Raw genomic sequence first — 20,982 nt, 5'->3', positions numbered from 1 at the left:
AACCTCCAAAAAGTGGAAGAATGACATAACGAGAACATAGACCTTTAAAAATGAAATCAAGCTTTCTATTTTCTTTTTGGACCACCACTGAACAGTGTGTTCAGAAATCTAAACTGTTTGTCAATAAGAATACCCAGATAGATGATCCCAGTTTCATCCAGGATAATAATGCCATTCAACTCGTCAGTGAAATGTGGGTTGTTCAAACAAAAATGAGTGTCCATGCACTTGTCAACACTAAAGGTAATGTTCCATTCATTAGCTCATGCTGCAATCATATTCAAGTTTGTCTGAAGCATCTCCCTATCATTTGGATTCCCACCATCTGCGAATTTGCTAACAATCCCATCAATACACTGATCAAGTTTATCGATAAAAAGTGCAAAAAGTATGGGCCCAAGAACACTTCCTTGAGGGACAATTAATCATTGAAAATCACAAGAAATTGGTCAAGACATTTTATTACACAAAAGTTTGACAAATAGAAGTATAATAACAGAACAGTTGGATAAATAAAAAATATATATATATACATGTATCATGAATTTTTTTTCAATATATTTCCATTCCTTTTTGCAAAAGCTTCAACATTATCGGGTAAACAGAACAGAACTCTTTATCTTGCTTCTTTTTTATCCAGTTAACATATTTTTCCAAAGAACCCCTTGAAAAGAAACACACATTGAATTTTTGATGAAAAAAATATATGATACCAAAAAAAAACTAGATTGAAACAGCACTTTAAAAAAAATATCAATACTGAATCTATGGATCAGAAGTTAATTTACAGAAGTTATATAAAACTCAAAACACAAAATGTGTGTCACTGATACACTGTAAAATGGTTTTCTATGGGAGTATCTACAATCACAACTGTTATAGATTGTCTTCAATGCCATCTCTATGGGAATAAATATACGAATCCCAGTGTTTCTGCCACTAGCAACAAACATTTTCCAGATTTTCTCTTAATACTGAGATTACTGCATTTAAAATACATATTCCCAGATTTCATTTCTTCTAAACTAGTGGTTTCCAAGCTTTTCATGTTGCGGAGAACTTCACAGAAAAAAACTTTATCACAGAGTACTAATTTTGACTACAGTTATAGATTGGTGTTCTGTATATATGTTATTCTAAAGCCTGAAGTGGCCAACCCAGTTGACCTGGCCAATGTCTAAAACTTGGGCTTTTGCCAGCCCTTATATGTATCACTAAGATATCAATATTCAGATTCCTTTGATTGTTAGGGTTGCCATGGCTACCCATAAAAATTATGGTTAGCTATCATTATCATCATCAACCCTTTTCAATCCACTGTTGGATGAAAAGGGGGAGGGGGTCTCCTCTAAGTTCATATTTCTTTTTAGAAGGTTTTTGGCCATAATCCTCCATGATGGCTGGTGCGGGTTAAAGGAAATGGTTAGCTATAGCTAATTATAAATGACCATAATTATCACAACAAAATACACTAATGCGTGATGATTTCTCGAAGAACGTCTGAAAGTGGTAAAATTCTGTTTCCCGTTTAAGAGTTGAAGTTACATATGGGAAATCAGTAGCTTGCATATTCAGTTGAAATATATATTTTTTTTTAGAATAATGATTGGAGAAAATATCAAAATGAAAGTTTTTTTACACAGATCCCAATCAAAAAATGCAAATTAGTTAAATTTGCACCTGGCAATATGGAAAACAAAGAAATTAGCCTTGAAACATTAAAAAAATTTCATTGAGATGTCTCTATAATTTAAATTTTTGATTTTTAATACTTTTTACATACTAAAATGACCAGTTACATAAAAGCTCTTCAAGACTTACCATTCAGTGCTTATTACGATTTTCAAGTGAAAAATTGAGAGTTCCAACTGCTGATATCTTAACAAAAGCCTTTTAGGATGTTACAGGAATAAATTTCTTTCAGTTGAAAATAAATGGGGCAAATTTTTACTAATTTATATTCTCATTTATGGTCTTCCATGCCTGACTTGTGCTACATTTGAAATTTCTGTCTGAGGAAAACAATCTCAATTAACAAGAAGTTTTTGCATTTAAGATAATTTTTGAAATTGGATAATACAGGGTCTTTATAATTAAAGTTCCACTTTGAAATGGTCATAAAAAGAAAACTGCTGGACAAAATGCTATCAAACTTGGTAATAGTTTACAGGAGGTCATAGGATTTAATTTTCTGCAAGAAAAAAGTTCAAAAACTAACCACCGCACTAATGGCGCTGTATGTAATATTGTTAAATGAAATACGACATAAAGACATCAGTTTAAAATGTTTATAATCATTTCAAACTTCAAGTTGTTGAACAAGTTTGATTTTGTATGGGTAGTACATCAGCAACAAACGATTTTGTACACTGTACTCAATGATAAGTCCATTCGACGTGCAACAGCACTTACGCTGCACGTCCCATGTGTGCCTTCCAGTGTTGCTTCCTCTACTGCAAGTCTCCTCGGTTTCCACAGAAACAGACTTACTTCTCCGCCCAGGTGCAACAGATAACGAACCTGTGGCTTCAAACTTTGCCATCATTTTCCTCAAACCCTGTGGTGTCTTTGGCCTTCAGCGTATTTGTCTTACCGTACAATACTTTTGCAAAGCATGCCACTCATTGCTATCACATTCATAATAACACTTAATGAGAAAAGCATGGTCTTGCATGGATACAGACATCACCGACTTGTAACAATGAGAGCTCTGACGAGGAGGCTAAATTTGCATAATTCTAATTTTCATTCCTCCTGCCGTAAGCCATGTAGCCATTGCGATTTTGCATAACCCTACAAGCAGTTTTATTTTAGAAATGATTAAAACATTTGTCTTATTTCGTTTAACAATATTGCATACAGTGCCATTCCATGCTGGTGGCGAATTTTTTTTTTTTTGTGGAAAATTGAATCCCATGATCTCCTGTAAACTATTAGACAAGTTTGATAACATTTTGCCCAGTTTTCCTTTTATGGCCATTTCAAAGTGGAACTTTAATTATAAAGCCCCTGTATATCCCAGGTTTAAATTTAATAAATAAAACAAAACTTTAAAAATATATTGTTTTTTAAACCTCTATAGAAATTATTTAACCATACTAATTTACAGCATACCAACTCCGGTCATAATGCCATACAGCAATTTCCAACTAGTAGAGTTGAATGGGAAATAAAAGCACCATCTGTGGCATAGAAAAATATCAGTGGTCGTCCCAGGCTCGGTAGGAAAAGAACTGATTTTTGATGCCCTTACCTCGAATTCGAACCCTTGGGCCCTGGCGGCTACCTTCATTTAGAGGAAGACAAGCCTCTTACCACTGCACCACTTATGCATTATTTAATCATGCTGTGAATCTGTGACTCTCACTACACAAAAGAAAGTCATTTTTTTATTCATAGTGATGTTAAAATTTCTTCCTCTTATGAATGTGGGAAAAAAATCATTTACATAGTTTTTATCTTTAATAGTTATGCTTTCTATTTTGTTATATATTATTAGAGATACGTAAATTTCGAAAAAGAAGTTTCCAAATCATAAATTTTACATTTATTTGCAAAAAAAATTATAAAAATCAGAAATTTCGCATTTATTCGCAAGAAACATTCAGATCAGAAATTTCGCATTTATTCGCAAGAAACATTCAGATCAGAAATTTCGCATTTATTCGCAAGAAACATTCAGATCAGAAATTTCACATTTATTCGCAAGAAACATTCAGATCAGAAATTTCGCATTTATTCGCAGTAATGAATTCTAAATGACAAATTTCACATTTGTTCACAAAAAAAAACTTGAATACATAAAACATAGCTGAAATAAACAATTTTGCATTAAAAAAAAAGAACCGGCCGTATTACTGGAAAGTGTTAAAGTACTCAGTTGAGAAAAATCTAGTATTGTAGTAATATCTCTACATCCTCCTAATTTAACTTTATTTTTCAAATGCTTTGCTGCAAGCATTTTTTTCCCGAAATTCCAAAAAGTTGCATATACAGTCGAGTACACATATAACATAACCTGGATATAACATAAACCGTGGATATAAGATGCCCATAACGAATATGGATGTCATATATTTCAAAAACTCAGCACCAATTAAAAATTCAATAGCTCTGTGGATATAACAAACCAAAAGAATGGTCTTAACTAAGAAAATAATCCGGATATTGCAAAAAAAAGTCCCTTTTTGGACAACAGTCTTTGTATGCAACAACCTTTTTGTATGCGGGTGATATCTTGACATTTTCTCACAAAAAGACCTAAATTTTTTCAATATTTTTTCATTGCCAGAATAGTTGTATTTCTCATCAACAGATGGCATGGAATATGAGACTTTAGCACCATCTGTTCAGAATAAATGTAACTATTTTGGCAATAAAATTTTTGGCATTTAATAAAATCCAGTCTTTTTGTGAAAACTGTACCATCTGTTTTTCACACCTATTGGATATTTACTTGTTTTTATTACTTTTCGATCTTTTTATTGGTGGCGGTGATTAAAGAAAATTTTTCTAAATCAACTCAGTCACTGTTCAAAAGCTCTGCTAATTTAAGTGTATTATTGACTGGTGATATAAAGTTCATAAAGATCAGAGGGGTTATTTTCTCGGAATTTTTAAATTGTACAATAGTGTCAACTTCAAAGGGTAAAACCATTTGCAACTCAAAAAAATCATTATCGTTTCCAAAAATGTCTGCATGTTGTTGTATATCTTGCGTTTTCTAATAAATTTTCATAACTTTTCAGATATCAATCAAAAACTATACTCATGCTATATTATTTATCATAACATTACGTATTTCAATTATGTGTCGCATAAGCTTATTTTGTCCACAACAATCTTAAAAAGGCCTATATGCTATTGCTATGTAAGCAAATTTCAATGCCTCGCTTATAGCACACAAGTTGTTATTAAACACTTCTCGAATCCCAAAAGGGCTCTGTTATAACCGAACTCGACTGTATTCACATCTAACATAATGTCAGAGTGTAAAGAAGTGAAGCTTGTGGTTTCCCTTTCGCTCACAAGTACTGACCAAAAGTACGACTTTCCCACTTGAGAAAAAAGTGTAAATTACCCAGATTTCGCTAAATAGTAAAAAAATGAAATTTTAGCATTTATTCGTCAAAATTGGCAAATTTTGCATTTATTGCGGTTATTTCGTAAATACGAAATTTACGTATGCCTATATATTATATAAGTTGAATCAGAAATAATCATTACAAAAACTGTTTTATGTGTGACTAACACTACACAGCAAATGCGACTCACACAACATTTCAAATTTACAGTTTTCATTCAAATCATAAAGTCTAGTTTTACGAAGTTAAAAAGAGAAATGCAATAAAAATCATGACACTGATTCATTTCATCATAAATTTAATGAAACCGCAGAATGTATAGTACATCTGTTTGTTAAAAGAAGGTTCTGGTAATCTTGTCACGATAGTGTTTCTTTTGATTTCAGCACCATCATCTGTTTCCGACCATGAACATTTTTTGATGTCTGTTATATTTTAGAAACTTTACAGTTATTTTCCCTGAATTGGAGGAACAAATAATTTGTCTAGCTAAATGCTTAAAGTTTCTTTTTTTCCAAGAAATGGGACTAAAACCCATTCACTAACATCAAAATCCTTTTTGATTGAAGTGCTTTCATTTGTTATCACAGCTTGTTCATGTGCACCAGTGTGATGAAATTTAATTCCTTATACCTCTCTAAATTTTTTGATGCCAGTGAGAATTTTACTTTATATGGCTCCAATTTTTGAAAAAAAAATTCATCTTTCTCATGTCTGGTATGGTGTGAATCTCGTATTTATCTTATGGACCATAAATCTTCATTCAATTGCTTCCTTTACAACAAAGCTAACAATGACATTGGGATACATACAGTAATGCTCAAAAGCTTGACAAATGCAATAATGTTTGTAGTGTCAATGTAACATTACATGTTACCTTTCTAATAAAAACTCCATATTCAGTCATTAGTTTCCATATTTTTGTATATTTTTATGAATAGTTAAATGTTAATATTTAATTTATTATTAGTCGGCCAGTGGTTGGCCGCAGACCACCACAGCCAGCTCTAATTCTATTTCATTTCACAATAAGCCTAACCATACATTGTTGACTCTGACTAAGTCATCAATGTTGGTTTAATTGTTGCCAGATTTCTATTACAAATTTCTGAAAATATTCCAATGTGATATGCAAATTACTATGTTATCTTTCAACGCTAATTCATTAAGATTGTCCTGCATGACCTAAAAACTTTCTATATATTGCTGCATATTTGCTATGGTAGCGCTCTCTCTCTCTCTCTCTCTCTCTTCCACTTATAGCAGTCATATCACAGTAGTGCCCTGCGACCACGGGTCGATCAGCACTCTGTCCCCTTCAGGGTCAAGTCTTCAATATCATGAACTAGTGCATGAGTTTATAGATGGAAGTTCATCTTGACGGAAAAACATGCTCGATGAGATCTGCTACCATGGTGCAGTGACATTATGTTTCTTTGTGTGCGATAGTTGTCTACTTTCACATTACGTTGAATCTCTCATCCATTCTCGGCTGCCGTGATGATCAATGCGATATCCAGACGGTTAATTCAGTGTGGTGTCTCATGTCAACGAGTGAAAATGGAAATCCTTGGTGTAATTGTGCCTGCCGTCAAACATCTGCAGATGGAGACTTTTGATCTTATCTGCATGATTGACCATGTCAATAGAAATGGGAAGGTGGTATTAATATACAGACTCCCGAGATCTTGTGTGGACTAGTCATCTCACTTTTGCAGTGCAGGATGGAGGATGATCTACCAGACTGTCGTCGATTTGGTGAGACATTTATTTTATGTGCAACAATATTGAATTACTAAATTCTGAAGCATAATTTTATTTGTTGAATTAATTGTTGAAATGGGAGTCACATGTTGAATTTAATAGTTTGGTGTAACTTTTGAATTAAATCGATAATGAATGTGTTCAAGTGGAAAAATTTCATGTGTATTTTCCTTTTACCGTTGTCTGCAAAATAATTATTCTAGGGGAAAACCAAAAATTAAACTGGGAGTGTACTATGTTGGTACACCAACTCATTCGCACGCACTGTCCTGAAAAATTACTTAAATAACTGTAATTCGCATTACATCACTGTTGCTTAAATCTTGAGTATTCTTATATTATTCTCCTGAAGATTTGAAAGAAAAAAATTTAGCTTTTCACTTTTCAAAAAAAAGTTTTTTTGTTTTGTTTTCCATATCTAAGCAAAGCAGATAATGCATCGAATCCAACTCTTTAGAAGTTGTCTAAAAGAAAATAACTGAAATACTGGATATTAGTTTCTCAAACCATGCATCACAACTCTCACGGACATCGCCAGCCTTTGTCAAGGGCATCGCAGCAAGCTGTCGACATTGCTGATTCCCTGTTTAGTGATATGAAGGAGTGTTTTTTTTCAACTATTCTGGGTGCAACTAGGGAAGAACTTGGGCGTTCTGGTGACCCAGGTGCCGGACCAGAGGGGGGTGCAAATTTCACACTTTAACCTATCCCTGAACATTAAAAGGGGCTGCCTAAATGCCTGCTTGCTTCGGCTGACCAAGCATCTGGTTGCGGCCGATACCATATCTCTGCCAACAATCCATCAATTAGTCTATCATAAAAGTTCAGGGCTTTTGAGGTGACAATATGCAATGAAAAACTATTATAGCGACACATTTTTGCAGGGTCAGAACTAAAGGGGGCAACTGCCTCGGGTGAGAAAACTTAGGGGCGGCAGTTTCAGGTAAGAACAAAGAACACCATTATAGAATTATCAAATTTTAAAGTTGTGGGGGTAGCAAAATAATGTTTGCCTCGGGCAGCAAAAACCCTAGTTATGAACCTGCATTTTTGTAATCCACAATAATTACATTGATTCAATGTATAGAAATGATCGTTTTCCAAACACTGAGTTTGAGTTAAAGTGAAAACGTCAAGTAATTGAAGTTTTTGCTACTCATAAATTTTCTGCCATCACCTTTTTTGTTCCTGACCTTGTCTGAGAGGGACTAAGGTCATTTGAACCACATGAAGGAGAAGATCTTTGTTGATCCTTCTTGGAAGAAGGACTCTCTTGAGATGAACTCAAGAAGGCATTGACTTGACATTAAACTGTATTTTTTTCCTTCCAATTATTTTGTGTAATGTTAAAAGAAAAACGTAAGGTAAATTTCCCATGAATGACCATTGTATGTGGGTGACTTCACCGAAAATTTCAAGATTCCCACTCTAATTGTGAGGTATGAGGGAGAGAAACCTTCCCCCAACCGGGGGGGGGGTGAAGGAGAGAGATGATTATTCCAGGAACTGGATGGTGATCGAAGAAAAAAGAAACCAGAGAAAAGGGGACAGTTGGTGTCGGGATCTGCCAGGGGCGGAGGTAGAAAAAAGAGACGCCACTGGAAGTGGCGAAGGAAAACGAAAGGCGATGGTTAATGAAATTGTGGTAAAATGTGTTGGCAGTTATTGTTCACACGAGTTTTTTTGTTATGTGTTGTCAGAGTTATTAAAATCTCAGAAAGAAAGTACAGCTTGCTGGTATGATAAAGTTGAGTGTTTTCTTTTATTGAAAAAAAGGGTTTCACTTCACTGATGAACAACAGTGAAACTTTACACCAAGTAACACATAATTGCTCTCAATGTCCAATCAGTGCTGACTAGCAAACATTTAGCATGCTCCAGGAAAAAAAACATCTACATGGCCAATTGCTAAAAACTGACCGTCCTTTCACTTTCATGTTTTTGTTCAAGTTGGAATTTTTCGTTCCTCTGAGACCACGATATCAGTTTGTGCTCTTTTATCAGAGGAGAAGTGATCTAGCAATTTGGCTGTAGTTTTCGCTGTATTCTTATTTGTTTGAAGCCCCAGCTGGTCTTATTTTACTCTGCAGAAGTCTAAGAATAAATATTTTTTGTTCATATTCACTATAGCTGGTGCTGATTTGGCACACTGGACTGGAGGGAGGGAGATTCATTCTTTCTCTTCCTCTGACCACTCGTTCTACATTTTGAATGAGAATGGTGCATGCCAAAATTCACACTGAACCCATGACCAAGCAAGTACACAGTGAGTAGTAATTTATTTCTCTTGTTCTGTGTATTTTGTTATTAATATTATTTATTGATCGTTAACAACCATTTCTTTCAGGGTCATAATTACAATTTTTTTAAGAGGGGCAAACATGATTTCGCCATACTCTCCACTTCAAATTATGATGATTTTATAACAGTATTTTTGTTCTTTCCTAATATTTGCCTCCACTTAAAGTTTGGTGCCTGGGCGGCTGCCCCCTTGCCCCCCCCCCCCAGTTCCAGCCTTGATTTCATTCATCATTTCTTTACTATTTTCTTGTTCTTTTGACAGCTTCTTGCATTTCGTGAATTTTAATGTGAATACTTAAACAAGAAATCAGTGATACTGTGTATCAGTGTTGTCAAAAACCGTGGGTATTTGTGGAATACTGCTCACATAGCAGTGGAATATGGTAGCCCAGGTCGATAAGATACTTGCAAACTGTGCCACAAGTTGCTCAGAGATGTCGTGTATTCAATACCCTCTTTTGTCCTTGCCAGTACCTTTTCTGATACAAGGAACTATTGCAAAAACGTAACACCATGATGATCAAACAGCACATTGCTATTGAAGAGAGTCTGCACACCAAATGTTTGGCATTCAAACCTTTTGGTAAGAAACATGAAAAAGCCATTTGGAATCGGCTGTGAACTGTATAAGTAACGGTTTAACTAGTTCAATTGTGCAGAAAATGAATGTGGAAGGGAAAAAAGATTAAATGAGCATGTTTCTCGTTATTCTGAAGCTATGTGTATAACTAGGATGACCAAATGAAAAAAAACACAGGCATTTAAACTAATGCAGCTTGACAAAATTAACATTTTTATTAAAACGGTGAAATAACTGAATACTATGAATGGAGCCCGGATTATGTGCAAATGCATACGCATACATATAGAAATGTCCTCTTCACTTGTCAATACAAGATTCATTGAGAGACTGGTCATTTGTGGAGATGAAGATTACAAGGAAGAAAACTCATCACTGCTCTCACAGGGACTCGAATCCCGGTCTCTCGCTTGCCAGACGAGTGCTCTACCATCTAAGCTATGGAAGCAGATAGAATGTTTCAACCTTGGAGCGTATATATATATGTTGAAAGGCACCGTACATGTGGATGGCGTCAACAATCAACTAATAGTTCGTTAATGACATAGGCCAACCAGATGGCCACATGCATATAGAATATAATATATTCTATATATAGAATACATGTGAATTTTAAAAACACACCTGCTTTTTTTTGCATGGAGATTTTTTTAAATTCATATTTTCTCATTTTTTGTGCATATTTCGGAATTTTTGACTTTTTCAATATTTCTAGTGCATATTCTGGGGCATTTAGTGCATATTTTGGGATTTTCAGTGCATATTTTGGTATTTTAAGTGCACATTTTGCATTTTTAAGTGCACATTTTGCATTTTTAAGTGCACATTTTGCATTTTTAAGTGCATATTTTTGCATTTTGAAGTGCATATTTTGGTATTTTAAGTGCACATTTTGCATTTTTAAGTGCATATTTTTGCATTTTGAAGTGCATATTTTTGCATTTTAAAGTGCATATTTTTGCATATTTTTAGAGCATATTTTGCTAGTTTTTAGTGCATATAATCCGGGCTCTTATTATGAAAAAATAACTCTGCCCCATAAAATATGGATCATATGGTTACACTGTGTAACTCACAAATATATATATATTTTTTAACACTTTTATCTACTGCAAGTGGGTTTTGTTTCGCAGAGCGAATGAGGGTTCTGCGCAAGCTTTCAAGTTGGAAAACCCTGGTCTAAATGTTCATCTTTGGCTACAGATGGTCCCTCAGTAATGACTGCTCTTTTCTAAAAGCAGAATGCCCATCTTCTCTCAGTGCACTGTGTTGCACATAGGGTGCACAACTTGCATCTAGCCAGGCTGCTGCAGAATTTGCTTACCTGGTAAAATATCAAGACACTCTGAAGAACATTCACTCATATTCTGACAGTGTATTAAATACTGAATCTAATTGGTCTTTCCTTATTTCCGTTTTTGCAGAAGATGAATGCCCAGTAGCCCAGGGACTACTGAAACAAATGGCATCATTCCTGTTTCTTGACAGTACTGCAATGCTGAATGACATAATGTTCACGATAAATAAGCTAAGCCTAGCATTTCAGAAACAAAATTTAGATTTTCAATTTGCTCAAGCATGTGTAAAAGCATGTTTAGCAAATTTGGAATTCATGAAAAACAAAACTGGCACACATTTGATGGACTTCCTAGATAAAATCCCTGAAAATATCAGAGAGAATTTTGAACATGAAATGCATATTGTTTCTGACAGCTAGACACAAAGAGAAAAATTTTGAGAGCTTGTTGGAAGAGTTTCTTTCACAATAATCATGAATATTCAAGACAGATTAGGGATGTGAACAACAAATTTCAATTTTCTATATTTTTTTGAAAACCAACCTGCCTAAACTTGCTAAATTGGAGACATGGCAGAAATGAAATGTCTAAAAGCCGAGTGCAAATCCTGAAATAATGGAATTTGATTCATCTGATCTGTTATCTGAGTGGGCTTTGTTTAAACAAATCATGTAAAACAGGTGCAAACAAATGAACTTAAAATTGTTGCTTGACTTCATGTTTGTAAATGAAATGTACTTTGAGTATCCATTGACGTGTTCCCTCGTCGAGTATGCCATAACAATTCCTTTGTGTACAGCAGACTGTGAAAGAGGTTTCAGTGCGTAAAACACCAACAAAATGGACATTCAAATTAGACTCAAATTATGCCACGTCAACATCATCATGATAAAAATTGAAGGACCAGAAAACTAATTCTGGAAAAGCTTTTAAGACATGGGCCAGTTTTAAAGAAAGAACAGTGTTAAATTCCAAACCAAAGTGTATTTTGAAGGAAAAAAATTAATCATGTTTCTATTGTTATTTTATGAAACTACTGACCAACTACAAATGACTTTTTGTGTAGAACCAAATTAAGACAAGATCTTGGCATTACATACTGTGCATTTAAGGGCACCTTGACATTCATAACTCTCAATTTTGTTTAATTTTTCATTCATATAATTTTATGAAAATATATTGATGTACCTTTTTAAAAAATATATACATAGGTTTTTGAGAAGGATCCACATAATTGGAAAAATAAAACTAGACCTCAACTGCACAGCAAAATTTTGAGGACCAGATTAGACTAGCCAGACTACACTAGCAACTAAATGGATCTGCAAAAAGACTAGGTTTTGTAGCAAAACAACCCAGTTAGCAATACTGACATTGCAAATTACACACTGGTATTACAAATTGTATAACTTCGATGAATTCATCTAACTCTTTAAAAAATCTGGTGAATGAGGCTTGCTGGAAAAGATTGGCTGAAACTGTAGTGCATGGAAATTGAAATGTGCATGAAGAGAGATTACAGTCATCCACAAAAGCCACAGCCTGTCTTCGTTCTGAGAGATAAGTATTGCCTCCCCCCAAAACACATTAGGATTGGTCTCTCAATGGCAAGGGATATGAAGACACAAAAGCAGTGGTTTATGGGCTGAATTACACTCAAAACATTGTATGAATTAAAAAGCTCTAGAACATTTGCTATAAGTGGTTGAAAAAATTCAGATATTCACTAATGCTACTGTAGGAATTATTTCAAAAACTGAAAATAAATTTACAAAACTGAAAATGGAAGAAAGGGATTAAAGGTAAGCAGGTGTAGCTGTGTAGCACCAACAAGTGTTTTACGTGAATAAATCTGTTTAGTATTTGCTCTGTGATCTATTTAATTGAGGTTCAAAAAAAAACATTCTGGCATTTAATCACTGATCTCATGGCGGAGCACCAAGAAATTCTTGGTGGAGCATAGTTTGAGAATCACAGTTGTAAAGATACCTAAAAAATTTTATGAGTAATTTTTCCAAAAGTATTCACTATCAAATATTAGTAAATATGAAAAAATACATTATTGAATAGAATAATTACATATACAGTTAATATAGCAATAAAACAATTCATATAAGCTTATGATTGATAAAATAATTGGTAAAAAAAATCTCATCCTATCTAGTAATTTGATTCATTTGTTAGGATTGCTTGAAACTAATTTGTAACCTTTTTAACCATTTGGACAGGATCTACAGTTATTCTTCTAAGTTTTCAGACTTTCAAGACATTTTCAGTAATTCTGCTCATCAGAAGATGTGCCCAACATTAAACGTCCTCAAGGGTTTTTAAAAATGAGCATGAAAGTCAAGAACTTGAATTTTCTTCAGAGCACAGTCACTAAGACATTCTAGGGAACTTCAAGTAATTATGTTGGTATCTTTTCCTCTCAGTTTAAAGCAAATCTTCAAGCAAGCATGCTGTTTAATCTTAGTTCATCTTTTAAAGAAGTTAGTTAACCTAGAGAGGGAAACATTCTCACAAGGCTTAAAGTTGTTACGAGGATTCTAACGAATAAATGAAATTAGTCAAAACTATTTGAAGCTGAGATAATTTTTATTTGACCCCTTCCCCCATTCCTCAGCAAAAATATAAAATTTAAAAAAAAGTGCTCTAACTTAATTATAACTTGATGAATCACGACTGTAAAAAAAATCTGATTTTTTTTTTTACTAGATATAACATATAGATAAAGGGATCATAAAAAATTTAAGTTTTGTAACTTTTTTCCGAAATAACTGTTTTTGACTTGAATGGCTTCCCAGATTATCTTGAGCTTACCAAGCAACAATATTCTGAAAAAATTGTTGTAACTGGAAGTATAGCCTACCACTAAGACTAATAGAACAAGAATTAGCTATTAGGTAACAGTAAGAATGGACATCCTGCATACTGTATAAAGGAAAATTCTAAAAAATATTAGTTCAGAACTCACTTGATCATTGCAAGTCTTTCTCTTTCTAATGGATGATCATCCAGCCACTTTGAGTACTCTTCTAATGTCATTCCAGCAACCTGAAAGTAATTTTTTTTTAATTTTTCAGACTATTGAATAGTTATACGAAGTACAAAAACCTGGATAACCAAGCGGAGATCGAGATGTAGTTCGGAAAGAAAATTCACATTCCTCTGTGGGGAATCGAACCACCAATCTCTCTTTGTGAGAGATTGGTGGTTCAATTCTAGGCTTTCGTACTTCATATGAACAGCGGAGAGTGACATCGTTTCTCTCTATTGAATAGTTGTTTGTAAGGCCATAGCTGAGGGGAGGGGCTGCCAAAAGGTGAGAAAATTACGCATTGTGAGAGATATCACAGGACTGAATGTATTGTATGATCGGTTTGGCCTTTCCTACCTCAAAATACCAGTTGTTTCCCTTACAAAGAAATTTCAGACTATGAACCTGACATTTTGTTTCAAACTATCACCATGGTTCATACCCTTTGAAAGTAAAAAAATTCAAGTACTATTCAAGCACTTTTCCAGGCAAAATTTAAAAATTCAAGGACATTCATATCATGGTTGATAAAAATCAAGATTTTTTGAAAAAAAAATGTAATTGGATTTTTGTATTTATATTCTACATTTACTCATTTTAATTTTGAGTTTGAAATGCTAATTTACTAATAATTTTTAAAATAATTATAGTTTTAATTTCAGCTTGTATAGGCAATTGAAAACTACAACACATTGAACAAAGGGTGTTCACACACCAGAAATCATTTTATGCTTGAAACAATACTGAAATATGCTTTCGACGAAAATATCAGAAAGCACATGTAGTCCTATGTATAGGGTGACCATATGACCCGTATTTCCCAGGAATTCCCATATTTTCATGTAAATTTTGGCCATCCTGACTATTCATAAAAATATATCATTTCTTCTCTAATTTTCAACAAAGCTATTTAAAAATTTTCATTCTTTACTGAAATTAAGCATCAAAATTATTTTTCCAACTCTATAAATTATATTATGATAATTATGACTTTGAATTTTCATTTAACATATTTCTCATGTTAACGTTTTTTTCTCTATAGAATTTTATATACAAATACAAATACAACGCCACAACAGGCAAATTGCCCAACGAGGTGGCTGACTTAAGAACATCATGGATCCCCAAGCCCCTACCTACTACTGCTACACCACACATGCACCCCCCCCCCGCGGAAACCCCCCAACGAATCGGTACATGCGGGAATGTGCATGTACGTATAGTGCAACCTGACGTAAAGTTTGTTTCTGTGTAATGCTTGTTATGTGTAGTGCTGTCATCTGCCCCCAGTTTTACTAACTATGAGTGAAGTGTTATGGTTGAATGATTTACTGTTGTAGGACTGTTGCTCTCTGTGGCGAGACTTTTTAATGGGGAGATGGGCTCGCATTTGCGCCTTGAAGTTGGGAACCACAGAAAACCAACTTCAGCCGACCACCACTGTGGGGTTCGAACCCGGATCCTTGCATCTCGAGTCCGGCACTATAACCACTCGACCACCACAGCGGCATATTTTAGATATAATTATTATACATTTTATTTTTCCTTTTTTTTCATTTAAATCTATACGGCTTCAATGCCATGGTGATTCACTTTCTGTCTTTGGTGTTGTGTTTTGTTTTTTTTATTTTAACAATAACTGGCAACTTTGTTTACCTTTGGCATCATTTTTGGAGACAATTGGCGATTTTGCTGTATTTTTTATCAAGGAAATATGGTCAGCCTACATTTATGCAGCAGACATTCATTAATATATATAATTCAATAGCTTCAAATATTTTCAGGCAATATCTTAAGCACAGCGTTTTGCAGCCAGATTTTAAGCAACATCTTTTTAAGCACATAAATATCTCAGTTATGCATGACCATGTCTTGTTTTGAACATTGTCTCGTAAATCATTGAAGAAATGTCCTCTCCACTTGTTTATACAAGATTCCTTGTTAATTCAAGGGATAAATATTCTATCTGTTTCCATAGCTCAGTTGGTAGAGCACTCATCTGGCAAACAAGAGACCAGGGTTTGAGTCACCGTGGGGCTAGAAATAAATGTTCTTCAGTCTTCTGAAGAATCTTATAGAAGGTTAATTAATTTCTTATTGGTCTCTTAAATGTACTATTGACTGAATCTTCATTGGAAAGTGTGAGTACAAACATAAGTTTTACATCCCCGAAATTTCTGAATAATTTAAGTATTTTTCTAGAAATTTGAGAAAAAATGTTCAAACTCCAAAGTGAACACTGATTCATGGATAGATATAGTGATATAGTATGTTGAGAAAAGTTTAAAATTAGACTAGGCAATTTCAAACAAGATTTGATAAAATATTATTGTAGAGAGATTTATCTTTATACAGAGTATCATTGTAGCGAGGTTTAACAGCAGTATATTTTTCATAATTAGACTTCAATTTAGCTTTTTTTCTGTACATTTCTGAATGTTCTTCAAAATTTCAGCAGACACAAAAAGTTGTCAGGAACTGCAATTAGATCTTTTCATCAAATTTCTTCTAGGATACAGGATGGATCCAGGTTTATTGTGAAAAACATTATGTTGCGAGCTTCTGCCAAAATTGTTTGCTTGAAGAAAGAAACTCTGCTCCAGTTAGAATTCAAGACAAGACTTGCATAGATAGAAAGTTGGTGAGCTAAGCACATGAATGCCAAATAACACTTGGTTGCATTAATACAAGTTCCGCATATATGCATTTCATTACGAGAGTTCCTTGGAAACTAAAAATTTGTTTTTTATTTTTATGAATGTTGCAGCAGATCACTAACTGGCCTTTCAAGTGGAATTAAAAACTAACTCAAGATGAATACACAGTGCTTCTTGATAGTGATGATTTTTTTATTTTTTGAAAAAATGATTTCAATCAATTTTAAAATTAATTCTTCATAAAAATTTCACATTATAAAACAAAAAATAAAAATTTGATTACATTTCCTAAATCATTGAAGTGAATAACAAGAAAAAACATACCACATGAGGAGACTTCAGTTCTGGAGGAGCTCTAGAAAATAACAGATGAATTGCAAGGGAATGTGGTATTATATCTCCAATAGCTGGTGAAAGAGAAATGTGACTAGCTGTTTGAAATAGAAGAGGGCGGAAAGAACGTAACAGCTTGTAAACTCTTCCTAAATCTCCAATTTTTTTACACCAAGGACTAATAGCCATTTCCATCTGAGCACAATCGGCTGCCAATTTCATTTTTCCACCATCCCCAACAGGTCTCACCAAACTTGCATGTCTCACAAAGAATTCAACAGCATTAGAGGCAAGATTTTTAATCCTAAAACAAATTTTATGAACAAAAACTGTAGTAAGATACAGGGTATCCATAATTAAAGAATCTTAATGTTGCCTACAACCGAAACCAGTCATTAGAAAATTGTGAAATTTTATATATGACTTAATAAAGGGATGGGAAATTCTTTTAGCACAAAAAAGTTCAAAATATTGACACCAGAGGGCTTATTACTTTGAAAATCTGTAGTATGTGTAAACTTTTTCTGATGTCAAAAAATGCAGCAACTGTTACAAAACCTAGAAACATTGCAGGGATCTTGTTTTCAATATGCTTGCTACTCACAATGACCTGAAGTTTGCGAGATCATGTTTTGTTAATAAAATTGTTTTACCAAAATGCTGAGTCCGTAGTAGTGCCTCAATGGAAATTTTGGACTTTTAAGGGGATTTGAAAGGTCCAATCAATGTTAAAAACCTCTGAAAATGATAGCACTATTTTAAGAAGTGAGACTTGTCTACTCGTCCTAGAAGAGGAAGAAACCTGTTTTTGCAGAGGCAGTATAGAAGGTTGCGTTTAAAGTGGAAGAGGAGACAGCTTCTCAAAATTTCAGTCCAACACCAATGTCTGCTGTGTAGCAAAGGCATTGGATAGGCTTTGTTCAACTGTCCATGAGATCAGGTATATTCTCTGATATGGAACATTCTCTGATATTATCCGCACAAACTTTCCTCATGCAGCAGTTGCTTCCACAATGATTTTGATTTATAACTCTGATTTTCACTTTAGTTTTTTTTTCGCTGTGACATCCATTCAGAATGACCTTGGAACATCCTTTGTACAGATGAAACATGTTTTCATTTGAATGGTTCAGTGAGTACTCACAACTGATGAATTTGTTCCGGCTCTGCAAACCCCTGAGTTTCTTGCAATCTTTATGTAAGACGGAACACATAGCAGGGCGTATTAAGAATGTCCTTAAAAGACATTTTACAGAAGAATGTGTTATCAGCCAGCACTTTACCAATGTGTGACCTCCCCGATTCCCAGACCTCAATCAGTTTGATTTCTGACTTTGGGGGCATTTGAAACATCTGGTAAGTAGTGACAACCCAAGAACTCTACCTGATCTTAAAGACAGCATTTCACAGCATGTGATCAACATTTCCCATCACACACTTTGCTTAACAGTGGAACATGTTATCTGCGGTTTCAGATGATAGCTGAAAATGATGCCCATCATGTGGGACATGTTTTGCTGTAATAAAAATTGTAGGCTACAAGTAAAAAGTGTGGCTAAATGTGTTATTTATTAATAAAATGCTCTCTGGCGGGGATATCTAGAACTAATATTTTTTCGCTGGAAGAAATTTCCATCCCTTTAAGTCATCCACAAAATCTCACAATTTTCTGATTGGTTTTGGCTGTAGGCAGCTTTGAAATAGGGTTCCTTAATTAGGGATACCCTGCACTTAATTGATTCACCAGTTTGAACAAAATAAAAACCACCAGATACTGAAGGAATCATAACTGATTGATAGATCAATTAGTATTAACGCCTACTGATATCATGCAAACAAAAATGGAATATCGTTCTCACTAACATGAAAAATTTTAGGCATAATTTGTTTCTCATAAAAAAGGATAAAATTTAAAGTTTTTAAATTCGTTTTTTCTTTAAATTGACAATTTAATTCAAACACACAAACCTGCTTTCAACACTATTAATAAACTTTCAGATGACTAGTTATTTATTTTAAAAATAAATTACAAGTGAGACATGGTTTTCAAGTGAAAACACACTTTTCTTTTAATGAGAAGTTTTGGTCTTACACTTCACTAAAGTATTATACATGTTGTGGGCCATGTCATGAACATATTGAATTAAATCAAATAAACATTAAACATGGAAAAACTTGTGGGGCATTATGCTGTTCTCTCTAATCAGTTAAGCTGCAAAAAAATTTAATAAAGCTCATGTATTTTTCAAATTTTTCAAAGTCCTGATATATGATGCTTGCTATTTGCTCTATCCCTGTGCTTTTGTGTCTGCCAGGATCATCAGCTTGTCACCAAATTAATTTCAATCCAGCCCAAATATTCTGTCGCAGCATTCTTAATGGCAAACAATAAGTAAATTCTATCACTCTTTTCTAGTTGTTTGTCTCTTTTCTAATTTGTCTTGTCATGAACTTGCTCATTCTGTCACACACAAATGTCTTGTTAGGCAATAGCTAGTCAGTTACAGATCAACATAATTTTAAAATAAAAAATATCCCAACAAATAGCAACAATAAGCAACCACGCAACATTTCCAGTAATGAAATAAAATATCACAAGAAACTCAATGGCCACTTTTTCTTTTTTACCAAAATAATATATGTATCAGGAGACAAAAACAATTCCTGTAATATTAAAAGTATTTTCCATTGCTTCATAGCTGAGTGCTGCCATCCATTGAAACTACAGAAAATGCGTAACAGTTGGCAACTCTACTATGGCCATACAGTAGTCTCGATAATTTGAGTTTCGAAAGTCTACATTTCTGATATTCGAAGCGATGGAATTTTTGAAAATTCTTTCTCAAAACCTCTCGCTTTCTGGTTTTTACACATTTTTGTTACATTTTTCTCCCGAATGTAAGTGATCTCAGTTTGAAGTCTTGATCCCTAGGCTGGGATATTCGGAGGACCCCAGGCCAGAATTTTTCACTGGCCCCTCTATAGTAAGTTTATAATCTGAAAAAAAATAATGACATTCCTGTCAGATGCCAGGGCTGGAACTCATCAAATGAGAATTTCTTATTTTGAATGTTAAATTAGATATCCATGTCTCCTCTGGTAAAGCCAGTATACAAGGGCTGGGTTGACAGGGCTCCAGCCCGATGATGGACCTTGTATTTTCTCAATTTTTTGATATACACTATATATTTAACATAAAAAAAATATAGGGAGGTCCCGGCCTTCTCAGAGAGTAATTTTCTACTGTTTTTTAGATGATCAGAGTTTCTAACAATCCTAGGTGGTTTCTGTACCATTCACCTTGGATTATCGAAACTGTACTGTATCTAGGAATGTGTAACATGTGCAGATGCACAAAGTGGCAAAATTTGACGAAATAATTGACTAAGTTTTTGACTTACCCATTAAGAACTGTACTACAATTAGGGTACAGGCTGAAATAGTTCTTTTGAGTTCTAATGATGAAATTCTCTAGCTCCTTTGTATATAAAGAACATGGTACTTCGAGTTTAGAACTAGTTTCTGGACATTGCCTATAATAAAGTGAAACCTGAAAATTAATATTCTAAACTCACACAACAAACAATTTCTACATGCTGATGAACAAAAGTAGCACTTATCTAATTGATGTGGGTCACCACGATTAGCGTAAATCATAGCAGCTAAACTACTTGAGCATAGATCTGGTACTGAATATGCTGTAAAAATTACTTGAATACATACTATACACATTCAATGGCTTTTTCAATTTTGTTGTATTTATTGCATGTTTCTTCTCTCAAAGCATTTTAACTAAGTTTTACCTGTGTTGAACAAAATGCGTAGCAAACAATTTGCATTTTTACAAATACAAATACAACGCCACAACAGGCAAATTGCCCAACGAGGTGGCTGACTTAAGAACATCATGGATCCCCGAGCCCCTACC

General features: G+C 34.1%; 1 protein-coding gene across 1 annotated transcript in view; it reads right to left on the bottom strand.

Moving 5' to 3' along the window:
* Positions 1 to 443: 443 nt before the first annotated feature.
* fws (Conserved oligomeric Golgi complex subunit 5 four way stop) overlaps positions 444 to 20,982 on the bottom strand; it is an 84,753-nt gene continuing 64,214 nt past the window's right edge. The window contains exons 16-19 of the mRNA XM_089238974.1: positions 20,456 to 20,587; positions 17,046 to 17,358; positions 14,002 to 14,081; positions 444 to 664 (exon numbers count right to left, since the gene is read on the bottom strand). Of these exons, the coding sequence (XP_089095100.1) occupies positions 553 to 664; positions 14,002 to 14,081; positions 17,046 to 17,358; positions 20,456 to 20,587 (637 nt within the window). The 3' untranslated portion in view covers positions 444 to 552. The remainder of the gene's footprint in view (positions 665 to 14,001; positions 14,082 to 17,045; positions 17,359 to 20,455; positions 20,588 to 20,982) is intronic.

This window comes from Pholcus phalangioides, unplaced genomic scaffold, assembly GCF_987345545.1.
Source record: "Pholcus phalangioides strain wild (caught in Gottingen) unplaced genomic scaffold, Ppha-v1.0 ptg000011l_1, whole genome shotgun sequence".
Lineage (NCBI taxonomy): Eukaryota > Metazoa > Arthropoda > Arachnida > Araneae > Pholcidae > Pholcus > Pholcus phalangioides.
This window is presented reverse-complemented; position numbering and strand designations above follow the sequence as displayed.